Below are 12,547 nucleotides of genomic sequence, written 5' to 3'. Positions count from 1 at the left end.
CAAGCAAAGTATGTTCTAGGAGATCGCTGAGAACTGGTAACTCACACTTCCTTTTGGGGTTAGTTGATGCATGGCATTGTTAATGTAAGGATCATATGAATACAGGTTTTTTACCTTGGCCTCTTCCTCTTGAGGACTCAGCTACCACCGTCCTTTATGGTTAAAAACATTTTACTAGCCGGGCTCGGTGGCTCAGCCTGTAATCCCGCGCCTTTGGGAGGCTGAGGTGAGTGGATTGCCTGAGCCCGCGGGTTCGAGACCCGCCTGGGCAGCGAGACCTCATCTCTACCATAAATCAAAAAAATCAGCTGGGCGTGGTAGCACATGCTGTAATTCCGGCTACTCGGAAGGCTGAGGCGGAAGGATCGCCGGAGCCCGGCAGGTCGAGGCTGCAGTGGCCGGGAGCGGCCACTGCACTCCAGTCTGGGCGATAGAGTGAGACTCCAACAAAAAAAACAAAACAAAACAAAATTTTTACTTGGCTTCAGCAATCTGTCTTAGAACTGCTTTGACAGTGTTGAGTCCAGGATTGCCAAATAGGTTTCATCGTCTTTGTGAACTTTGGTCATTCGTAGGTAGCCATCTGGTTCAGTGTCAGGAAGGGTTCTGAGTCCAAGTCAGATTTAAGGAACAATCATGATACATTACTGATGCCTGTCATGGGTGTGGAGAAGGAATTAAAGACACTTGAGTTTGTTTGGTTGTTTATTTATAAATTGAGATATGATTCATATATCATAATTCACCATTTTTCAGTGTGCAACTCAGTGGTTTTTAGTATACTCGAGGGTTGTGCAGCCAATACCACTGTCTCACTCCAGAGCATTTTCATTCCCCCAGAGAGAAGCCCTGTGCACATTAGCGGTCACTTCCCATTCCCCCAGCCCTGGCAACTACCAGTCGACTTCTGAGTATGGATTTGCCTATGTCGGGCATTTCATATACGTGAAATCATACGATATGCGGCCTTTTGTATTTGATTTAGTTCACTTAGCATAGTGTACTCAAGGTCTGTCCGAGTTGAGCTTATATGTCAGTATCTCTCTTGCTTGTGTGGCTGAATGATATCTGTTGTTTGTCCGTTCATCAGTTGATGGACATTTGGGTTGTCCCTACTTTTTGCCTATGATAAATAATGCTGGTATGAACATTTGGGTACAGGTTTTTGTGTGAGCCTGTGTCCGTGGATGTATACTTGAAGTGAAGTTGCTGGCTATGTGGTAACTCCATGTTTTGCTTTTTGAGAAGCTGCCAACTGTGCTTCAAAGTGGCTGTACCGTTTTACATGCCCACCAGCAGTGCATGAGAATTCCAGTTTCTCCACATCCTTACTGACATTTTTTATCATCTGCCTTTTCATTTTAGCCATCCTACTGGATGTAAGGTTGTATCTCTTTGTGGTTTTGATGTACATGTCCCTAAAGATAAGTGATGTTGAACATCTTTTCATGTGCTTATTGGCCATTGGTATATCTTCTTTGGAAAAATGACTTGAGCTACAATTACAAGGCCAGATTTTGTCCTAGGGACAGTACTAATTTATGTAGTTAGGCTATTTTTTTTTTTTTTAATTTAAGAGACAGGTTCTTTCTCTGTTATCCAGGCTGGTGTGCAGTGGTGCAATCAGAACTCCCTGTAACTTCAAACTCCGGGGATCAAATGATTCTCCTGCCTCAGTATCTTGAATAGGTAGGACTAGAGGGGTGAACCACCAGGTCTAGTTTTTTCTTTTGTTTTTTTTTAAGAGACAGAACTTACTATTTTGCCTAGACTGATAGGCTAACTTCTTTCTAATTGGGAAAATTAGCAGTTTTGAATTTCAGAAACATCTGAGAACTAGATAGTAAAACTTTATGTAACACATTGAAGCAGTTTTCTTTGATGTGGTCATGTGATTTGGGAATTTATTAGTTTTATTTTAGAACCATGAAAAATAAATCTTCCAAGCATATTTGGCCACTCAGTGGAATTTGCTATAATAATATAACCATATGTTTTTATAGCTATGTTCTGTTTTCAGATTGCTCTTGTATATATCATCTTACTTACAATTCTTACAGCACTACTGTGAAATGGTAAATTGTGAGATGAGATGGGCAGATGGATAGGTATTAGTATCCCCATCTTTAAAGCGTAGAAGCTGAGGCTCAGTTTGTGATTTGTCCAAGTTCACAAAACTAGTAGGATTTAAACACAGCCTTTCGACATATTTTTATGATAATGAATTATTTGTCAGTCATGGAGTTGGGGGGTGAGCCTGCATTGCTAAAAATTAGTAATATGCTCATCTTCAAATAGACATTTGGGCATGACTAAGTCCCTACAGATTGTTATTGACCTCCAAATTCATTATTTGCATGGCTGTACAACAGGATGAATTGTTATTTTTCCATTTAGCCCCTTTAGCTAAAAACTCTTACAGCAAAAGAGCAGAATTATAAGCCACTGTGTATTCATTACATTTTGAACAAAAAGGATATACAACCAAAGAAAGCACAAAGCTGGGGAGGATTTGGAACCCCCAGAAGAGGCTGCCCTTGGTTAGCTGGCCTCGGCCTGTCATGCCACCTCTTCCCTGCCTCTATATTCCTAAACTGACTCTTTTGAAACAGAAATTTAAATGTAGAATAAGTGCAGAGAAAGTGAGATATCTATTGAGACCAAATAAAAATTGACCTTGAGGTGTAAGTTAACTGAGAGACACCACATTAAAAGCTGAACATTATTTTTAAAGGGTGGGAAAGATGAGTGACTTTTAATAGTTTTAGTTAGTCCATAAGCAGTCCTTTTTTTGATTTTAACATTTTTAAAAAATTGGTCATATAGATGGTGAATTTTATTAACTGTGGAGCACAACTTACCTCCTCATTTTTCTTTTGATCCATGATAAGTTCATTAAATTTGCTTTTGACCATCTTGTGCATATCTACAACTTTAGGCTTTAGAATTTCAAAGGTATACAATATATTTATGAAGTTCCTATTGTTAGATTGCACAGCTTTTCTAACTTAAAATGATAAACTCTTGTAGTATGTTTCACTACTTTGAAAAGTTTACCTTTACTTTGAAAAGAAAACATCAAGTACAAGCGTCACCTCCCATAGGATGACCCATGTGTCCCCACACGAGCATCAGAACTTATTTTATCAGAAAATTTTATGTAACAAAAGTTTCTGAAGCAGTGTACTCTTGTTGAAAAGGATTTCATTTATTAAAGCTCTTGTGTTTTCTTTAATAAATATTTTTATTTTTACCATGTTTGGTAGCATTGAACAGTGGTGATAATTACTCGTTCTCATGGCTGAGCACATAAATCAGAAACACACAGAGGGACTTGTAGGTAAATAATGATTTCAGTTATTACATAGTGTGAAATGATTCTGTCAGGAAACTTCGGGATGAGTAATGTGACTCTGTGGTAAGATTTTCAGTAGCAGAAGTTCAGAACCAAAATAAAACATGTCAGCAAAAAACACAATGGTAAATTGTCATCTGAGTGATTGTGTAAGCCTTGAAAATAGCTAATGTAATAGAGGTGAGGCGTCAGCATATGCTTCCCCACCATTACAACAAAGATATTTTGAATCTAATTTGGATACCTCAAAATGTCATCATTTTTTTAGTTACTATATTTCTTAGCTTGCTTTCCTACTCTTCATGTAAAGGAGGCTTCTAGTTTCAGTTCACATACATTTTATCATTTGTGGAGCTCTTTTTTTTTCTGAGGGTCATTTTAGGTATTTTCTGTATGTTATTTAATCCTTATGTCAGCACTATGAGGTAAAGACTCTCATCAGTCCCAATTTAGGGATGAAGAAGTTGAGGCTCAAAGAGCTTAAGAAATGGGTTCAAGTTTACAAAGTAATCAGTCAAATGCAGAAGCAAGATTTTGACCCAGTTCTGTCCGACACTGTTTTCATCTGCAAGCTATATATGTTTAGTCATAAAAATGGATTCGTTACGCAGCTGCACATTAATTGTTTGTTTGCTTTATTGCTTCTGTGGGAGCTCTTTCCCCTCCCCCCAAACTCTGAGTCATTCAGCTTGAACTCAGAAATGACTTTCGGTGTCTAAATACGTCATTGGCAGGATCTGGGTGGTCTACCCACACCTGAGGTAAGAGCTCTGGCTTAACTTTGACAGGCGAATTATTGAGAATTTAGACCAGTGGATCTGAAAGCAGCGGGGCCTATTCTGCCACTCCAGCTCAGGCAGGACAGGAACTTCTGTGAAACAGAGAGGTGAGTTGTGCAGCCTTAGTGGGCATTGGTGTCATGAATGGCCCACTCCTCATTTGACAGCAGTAACTATCCAAAGATAAAGGGTAGGATTTAGGATAATCTTGGTCATGAGCTAGAGGTCCCCAGCGTCCTCAAAGTGATTTGTAGGCTGAACAGAATTGTTTCTCTTCCGCACTGTGTCAGGGCTTCAGAAAAAGAGTTCTGTTGTGACAGCATCTGGTTAACACCTAGCTACTCTTTTTCTCCCGATCTGTAATCCAGCTTCCTTAACAGTGCCCAAGGGTTACAATTTCCACACCAGTTTTACTCTTAACACTCCTTGACTCCTTTGTCCCAAGAGGGCCAGACAGATTCTTCTTCAAGTGATCTCCTGCAGAACTTTCCCCAGACTGCTAACCCAGTTTTCTAACCCATTTTCACCCCTCAGGAATTCAATAATTTAGTAATGTTTTCAGTGAGACAGAGGCCTTGGGACAATTTTCCTCAAAAAGATCCCAAATTTAATTTTTTTCTTAATATAGAATTTTAAGAGTTCTTGATATATTCTGGATCTAAGTCTGTTATTAGATATATGTATTGTAAATTTTTTTGTTTACTTTTGCTATTTTCATATGGAAGAAAACATTCTGAATATTATCTTAGTCTGTAGTTTGCCTTTTTCATTTTCTTTTTTTCTTCTTTTGATCAGGATCTTACGCTCAGGCTGGAATGCAGTGGCATGATCATGGCTCACTGCAGCTTCAACCTCCTGGACTCAGGTGATCCTTCTGTCCCAGCCTCCCAAGTAGCTGAGATTACAGGTGTGCACCACCATGTCCCAGCTTGCCTTTTGATTTATTTTGTAGAGATGAGGTCTTACTATGCTGCCTAGGCTGGTCTCAAACTCCCGAGCTCAAGCAATTCTCTCGCCTCAGCCTCCTAAAGTTAATTTTTTTTTTAATGTTAATTTTTTTTTTTTTTGAGTTGGAGTTTCACTCTGTTGCCCAGACTGGAGGGCAGTGGCCGCTCCTGGCCACTGCAGCCTCGACCTGCTAGGCTTCAGCGAGCCTTTCACCTCAGCCTTCCAAGTAGCTGGAACTACAGGCGTGCGCTACCATGCCCAGCTAATTTTATCGATTTATTGTAGAGATGAGGTCTCACCAAGTTGCCCAGGCGGGTTTCAAACCCACGGGCTCAGGCAATCCACTCACCTCAGCCTCCCAAAGAGTGGGATTGCAGGCTGAGCCACTGAGCCCAGTATATGTTAATTTTTGTGTGCGGTATAAGGGTTCAAGTTCATTCTTTCTCCATGTGGATATCTAGTTATTCTAGCACAAATTGCTGAAAAACTTTTTTTCCTCCCCATTGAATGACCTCGGAACCTTCGTTTTAAAAAAAAATAAGTCAACTGACCATACTTTTTAGATCTATTTTTTTATACTCTTCTTCAGTTTCATTTATCTGTATATCTCTATGCCAGCACCACACTATTCCGATTACTGTAGATTTATAATAATTCCTGAAACCAAGCTCAAGCACTATAAATCCTCAAACTTGTTCTTTTTCATAGTTCTTTTGGCCATTCTGTGTACTTAGAATCAGCTTATTAATTCTTATGTTTAAAATGCCTTTTAGAACTTTGATTTGGATTGCAATGGAATCTCTTGATCAATTTGGCAGGCATTGACATCTTAACAGTTTTGACTATTCCAATCCATGAACATGGTATACTCAGTTTTTTAAGATCTCCTTTAATTTTTTACAACAGTGTTTTTTAATATCAGTGTACTGGTCTTATACATATTTTGTTGCATTTTCCCCTAAATATTTCATGTTGTTGATGCAATTGTAAATAGTACTCTTTTGTTTCATTGTCCAGTTCACTCTTATATAGAAATACAATTAATTTTTGTATACTGTGTATCTTGCAACCTTGCTAAAATTCACATGTTAGTTTTATTCGTTTTTGATAGATTCCTTAAGATTTTCTAAGTATAATATCATGTCATCTGCAGATAAAGACCTTTTGTTTATTCCTTTCCTATTTTTGCCTTTTATTTCTTCTTATTGACTTATTGCATTGGCTAGGACTTCTAGTACAATGCTGAGTAGAAGTAGTAAGAGTGAATATCCTTGCCACCTTCCTGATCTTAGGGAGAAAAGTATCTTTCATGAGTAACTGTGATGTTAGTTGTAAGTTTTTCATAGGTGCCTTTTATGAGGTTCTGGAGGTGTTTTTTTTTTCTCCCTGTTTTCAGCTTGCTGAAAACTTTCATGAAGAAAATTATGTTGTTTGTTGAATACTTTTTCTACATCTGTTAAGAGAATATGATTCCTAACCTTTATTCTGTTGAAATGGCAAATTAGTTTGGTTGATTTTCTGTTGTCGAAAAAGCTTGTCTCCGTGACATAAATATTACTTGGTCATAATATAGTATTTTAAAAATATATTTCTGGATTTGATTTGTTACTATTTTGGGTCTTTTTATGGAGGGGACTAGCCAGGTGAGTAGATGTACTATACCATCCATATAAGGTATCTGGAACAAGTTTGAGCATATTTTACAGATAGTGAAACCCAGAGTTACATTCACACATGATTTCCTCTCCTTTTTCACTTGTCCTTTGAATTCACTGCCACTAGGGACAGTATATAAATCTGTAGGGCACAGTTTGAAGTATGAGTTTGAGTAAATGATGAATTCCTTGAGGCCAGGGGCTCTGTCCCATTCGTTTCTATCAGTATAAGATTACATTTAACTAGTATTACAGAAACCCCAAATTACAGTGACTTATATGAAATGAAAGTTTATTCTTCCCTCCCAGGACTGGTTTACTCTTACCCACAAACATCCTCATGGACCTAAGCTTCTTTTAGCTCATGCTTTGCCAACCCAAGGATGTGAACATAGTTATTCTCATGATCTGTGTGGGCTGCACCCACATTTCAGCAGCAGCAAAGGGGGAGGGACAATGAGGAAGAGAAGCCAAGAGTGCATGCCAGCTAACTTTTAAGGAAGGTGCTCAAAAGCTGCGGTGAGGGACTTACACATACACATAAAACTGACTAGATCTTGGTCAAGTGGTCATAGCACAGGAAGGGTTTTGAGGCAAGAGTTGTGAAGAGTAAACAGTCGTTCAATTTCTTTGGGAAATCAAATAGTTTGTTCATTTAAACATTTTGTTGTTTCTGAAACAAAAGTAGTTGTAACTTGTATCTTTCTAGAGCTGAGTTTCCTGGAATAGTAAAGTCATACTAACAAAGTCACTGGAAAAGAAAAATCACATTAAATCAGTAATCTGTGTGGATGTAAATAGTCTTGGTTCTCAATGTCTATACCTTAGGTCCTAGCAGCGTGCATGTGATAGCACTCAGTAAATGCCTGTTGACAGTGTGGAAACAGCTCATGCTTAGCATGTGCTTTCTGTGTGCTGGGCAGTATAATAAATGTTCTGCATGGAGTATCTCACTTAATCCTCAGGACAGTCCTATAAAGTAGCCACTCTTGTTATCCCTACTCCTTATAGACGAGGAAACCGAAGCTTAGTGACATTTTCATCCATTGGTTCCACAAATACTTGTTCAGGACCTACTGTATCCTGAGTACTAAGGATATAGCAGGGTTTAAAACATACCAAAATCCTTGCTGTCATGTAGTTGCTCTTATAGGTAGTTTTCTAAAATCACATAGATACGGATAGAGGGTGGCCCTTAAACCGGGAGTCTGACTCCAGAACCTGTGATCTTAACCATTGTTTGGTTGGTAGCTGAATGGATTGATGAGTTTGGTCAGCAAAAACTGTAACTGTCCATTTCACAGACAGCTTCATGGTTGCCCTGTAGCTACAGCTCGGATGGTTGGAGTGCTCTGTATTGAGCTGTGTCTTTTGAATAACTGTGGAGTACTCAGTCAGGGATCTTAGGAGATATTATGATATATCTGTTTATCAAGAAGAATACAAATGAATATATGTGTGGTCTTATTAGACTCTATATGCCAAAAATAGAAGCAGGGAAAGCAAATAAGGATATGTTCCCAGGTAGTCAAGGTGGTGATCAGAATTGCACTAGATGCCCATTTACCACACAAAGTGATATTAAACGTGGCACAGTAAGTGTATGCCTAGGGTTCATGGAGGGGTCACAGATAGGGACTGTGGATCAGGGACAGCATTATCTCAAGAGATCAAAGAGCAGGGACACCAAAAAGGCATTTCCAGTTTCATTATACTTTTCCAAGTATTAAATTATTGTTTGCGCCAAGCTGAGACTTTTTTTTGTTTCCAGCAATCAAAGAATGGGAAAAATTTCACAAGGTGATAACTTTCCCATCATGTGATTCGATGTTCTTTTGTGCCATGCCATGGACTAACAAAAGTCTCATGTACATGTGAAAGGGAGCTGCCAGGCCTAGGAAACCCAGGTTCTAGTCTTGGTTCTGTCACTGTGAGACCTTGGAAGTCATGCAACCGCAAGATTCCTCTTTTATAGTTTCTTCCAGGGAGGGTAACGGAAGTGATTCTTGAGGGACAACACGCTTGTTTGTGCCCACCTAAGCATTAAACATGTGTGGCTTTCATCAAAACTCTGGAGATATTAAACGTGGGCCTTAGCTGGATGTGGAAATGTACAGGGGCACATGCGCCACTTGAACAAACGCCTTGCAGAGATGGTTGTGAAAACTGCCTGGTCAGGTGTGAATCTGGGGATGGGTTGACTGCCAGCGACTTTAGACATGGTGAGTTAGTGCCTTGGAGGCCACTTCGGGTAAACTCCAAGTGTCTGTGTGGTCGGGTAGGGTTGGGCCTGGAGGGCCAGGAACACCTCTGCCTGACAAATGTGATCCCAAGGAGGCTCTGAACTCTGGTTCTTAGGAAGATTCTGCCTGGCTTCAACCCCCACTGTCTCAGGAGGTGGAGTGTGTCTCGGTGCTGATTGCGTGGCCATCCTGGAAGGGCCTGGCAGTGACTGTGGGGACACTCTCTACGGGCTCCCTGCTTTCCCAGGGCTGCAGAGAATCGGCGAAGGCACACGTTGTTTCTGCATTATTGGGAGTTTCCCATCTGATGGATTTTCTCTCTCCCTGTGCTCCCCTCCCGTGAGTTGCTCCTTCTGTCCCCCAGGCACTTTAAACCAGTGAGGAATATGGTAGAGGACATTCTGTCTCCTCTCTGCTTCATGGAGCTCATGGCTGGGCATGGTGGCTCAAGCCTGTAATCCCAGCACTTTGGGAGGCCGAGGTGAGGGGATTGCCTAAGCCCACAGGTTCGAAAACAGCCTGGGCAACTTGGCAAGACCTCATCTCTATAATCAAAAACATAGCCAGGTGTGGTAGCATGCACCTATAGTTCTGGCTACTTGATAGGTGAAGCGGAAGGATCGCCTGAGCCCAGCAGGTCGACTCTGGGTGGCCATGAGTGTGCTACTGCATTCCAGCCTGGGCAATGGAGTGAGACTCCAACTCAAAAAAAAAAAAAAAAAAAAGAAAGAAAAAAGAAAATAGAGCTCACTATTTTTTTTCCAGGGCCAGTTTTGGTTTCCTATGTGTTTGCTTGTTTTTATTTTTATCAAAGCCATTTTCCGAGGTTTTGTGCTATGTGTGTCAAGCACTTGGCCTGGTGCTGGGGTTGGGAAGGTGCGTGCTCTGGGCATGGACAAGAAGTCGGGGCCAAAGGAGCCTTGGGAACTTCAGGATGGAAATGCAAGTCTCAGGAGTTTACTGTTCCTCCCCTGGATGTGGGGTCCATGCTGAGGAGAGGGTGCAGGTCACAATGGCAGTCCCTTCCCCTGTCTTTATCTAGGTGATAGGTTTAAAGATCTTTACCAGGGGAAGAAAAGAGGTCACAAGAGGGGAGTCCAGAGGCTGGCTTTTGTTTAATGGGGGAAAAGGGTACACGAGGCAGTTCTCACAGGGTGGTGAGCAGTGGTACGGTCCACGGTATGGACTAGAGCCTTGGTTGGCATCTTTGGCTCTGGCAGGGAGAGCCATACTTCCCCTATAGTGTTTCCCGAGTGACTCCCAAACTGCAGCCATTCAGGGAAGAGAGGGAGGGAATGAAGAACACATTTTCAAGTGCCCTGATACCACGCCAAGTCCTATATGAGATGTGTTTGCATGTGTTCCCTCATTCCATCCTTACTACAACCCTGCAATTCTGGGATTCCTTCCCTGTTTATGGTTTTTTAAAGAGGTCTTGCTGTGTTGCCCAGGCTGGCCTTAAACTCCTGGCCTCCAGCAGTCCTCCCACTTCAGCCTCCAGAGTGGCTGGGATTATAGGTGTGCGCACTACCACGCCTGGCTACTCCTGTTTTTTTGCAAACGAGGACCTTGTGATGCAAAGGATAACTGTTAGCAACTCATGTGGCTAAGCCAGATTCAAACCCTAGTCTTACTGATTATCCATGCCCAGGACTCTTTCATGTAGAGAGACAGAGATAGAGAAAAATCTCAGGGTCTCCACGAAGTATAAGGAGCACACATTTCCACAGTGTAGCAGCAGGGACAGTCCTCTCTTAGTACTTCAAAGTACTGCATGGTTCTGGTATAGCCGTTGACAAAGCTGTGTTCACAAAGAACTTTTCACCCCCCGACGAGTCTGTAATACTTGTCAACTTGCTCTTGGCTTGTTGGGACTCTGTCCCTTTGGTGTTAGACACCAGACTCTGTTGAGAGGACTGGATGAGCCAAGACTTAATCTATTTTGCGACTTCTTCCCTTTCACAGATGGATCTGTCCGTAGAAACCCTCTTTAGCTTCATGCAGGAGCACCAGAAAAGGTACGCCAAGTATGCTGAGCAGATCCAGAAAGTCAACGAGATGTCAGCCATCCTCCGTCGCATCCAGATGGGCATCGACCAGACTGTGCCCCTGATGGAGAGGCTCAACAGCATGCTGCCAGAAGGCGAGCGGCTGGAGCCCTTCAGCATGAAGCCGGACCGCGAACTCCGGCTGTAGGGCTGCTGCTTCTCCTGCCTGGCTGCTCGCGTAGCCCAGGGCGCTGGAGCCCTGAGGACATTTGGAGCCAGAGTCACAGAATATGACAAGGCTCGGAGCCGGGGGGGAGGCTGTGGAGCTCAGAAGTGGGTGTGGAGTAGGCCATGGGCGTGGACATTGGACTTGTCCCGCTCTCTTCCTTGATGCAGTTTTCCTGTGCAAAATGATCCAGACGAATTCTCAGTGATGACCAAAGTCGGAACATTTGAACCACTAGGAATTCTTCAAGAACTCTGCATTGAGAACCATCTTCGTTTTATTTAGATTTTTTTAAATTGAGGGTATATATCGGTATCCATAGTCTAGTCTAGCTACTGGACTGAAGAGCTGGAAAGAAGGGAAGAAATATTTGAAGCAGCTCTGTGTTCTCGATGCCCTCATGAAATTTAACTCAGTAGGCTCTTTGGTTCATGAACTGTCAACATAAAAACTAATGTAATCTAGGTCTCTGTGTTGTTACTGTTCCTACCCTCTCTCCGTCACACCGAGTCTTTATCTGGGGCACCCTCTTCCTGCCCTGATGAAACACTGGCTTTTTTGTTGTGTGCCCGGTTATGATGTCCCTCGTAAGATGTCATTGGACACTAAACTCCCTTTCTACACCCTCATCAGATTCCTCTCCACTGATAACTGGTTTCCTTGATGCAGACATAGTTTAAGTTTCTTTTTATTACATCAACACCAGCAGGCTCCAATTTTTGTAACACAGTTTTAACCAGCACATGTTTTTACTAGCCTGGTCAACATTTAGGCTTTGACCTTAACTACAGAGATCATTCACTCAGGAGACATTCATGGAGCCCATTGAATGTGCCAGACCTTGTGCTGGGGATACCAAAGTGGCCCCTGCCCTTCATTTATGAAGAAAAAACACCTGAAATGCAGCTAAATTTTCTGCAGAAGGTTAGGATATAAAGTGATAGGAGTAACAAAAGTGCTCAAGGTAGTACTTCACACACCAGAGACGTTGTCATGGAAGAAAGGACTGAAGAGGCAAAGAACAGAATGTAGAGAACAGACCTCAGCAGCCACACTGAGACCAGGAGCTGGGGTGTAAAGAGCTGCTGGGGCCAAGAACCTGCAGGCCTCCATCCTGTTCCCTTAATTCCTCCAAACTTCAGAAAGTGTTTTATAAAAGTAGCTTTATTATAAGATTAAAATTGGCTGTTAGTTTGCTAAGCTTGGTCTGGCCATGTGGCTCTTTGAGCTATGGCTACCATGTTTTCCTAAGCTTTGGCCCTCCCCCTACCTTTGGGAGGTGAATCTCCTCTCTCTCTCTCTCTCTCTCTCTCTCTCTCTCTCTCTCTCTCTCTCTCTCTCTCTCCCTCTCCC

The 12,547-nt window shown here is 42.0% G+C and overlaps 1 protein-coding gene across 1 annotated transcript in view; it reads left to right on the top strand.

The window, feature by feature from the left end:
* The window catches only part of BORCS5 (BLOC-1 related complex subunit 5), an 88,567-nt gene extending 76,909 nt beyond the window's left edge, over positions 1-11,658 (top strand). Inside the window, exon 3 of the mRNA XM_021714727.1 lies at positions 10,946-11,658. Within this exon, the coding sequence (XP_021570402.1) occupies positions 10,946-11,176 (231 nt within the window). The 3' untranslated portion in view covers positions 11,177-11,658. The remainder of the gene's footprint in view (positions 1-10,945) is intronic.
* The last annotated feature ends 889 nt before the right edge of the window (positions 11,659-12,547 follow it).

This window comes from Carlito syrichta, unplaced genomic scaffold, assembly GCF_000164805.1.
Source record: "Carlito syrichta isolate Samal-C Ts95f unplaced genomic scaffold, Tarsius_syrichta-2.0.1 Scaffold305731, whole genome shotgun sequence".
NCBI classification, from domain to species: domain Eukaryota; kingdom Metazoa; phylum Chordata; class Mammalia; order Primates; family Tarsiidae; genus Carlito; species Carlito syrichta.
Note: the sequence above shows the minus strand (reverse complement) of the source record. Positions and strands in the feature narration are given on the sequence as shown.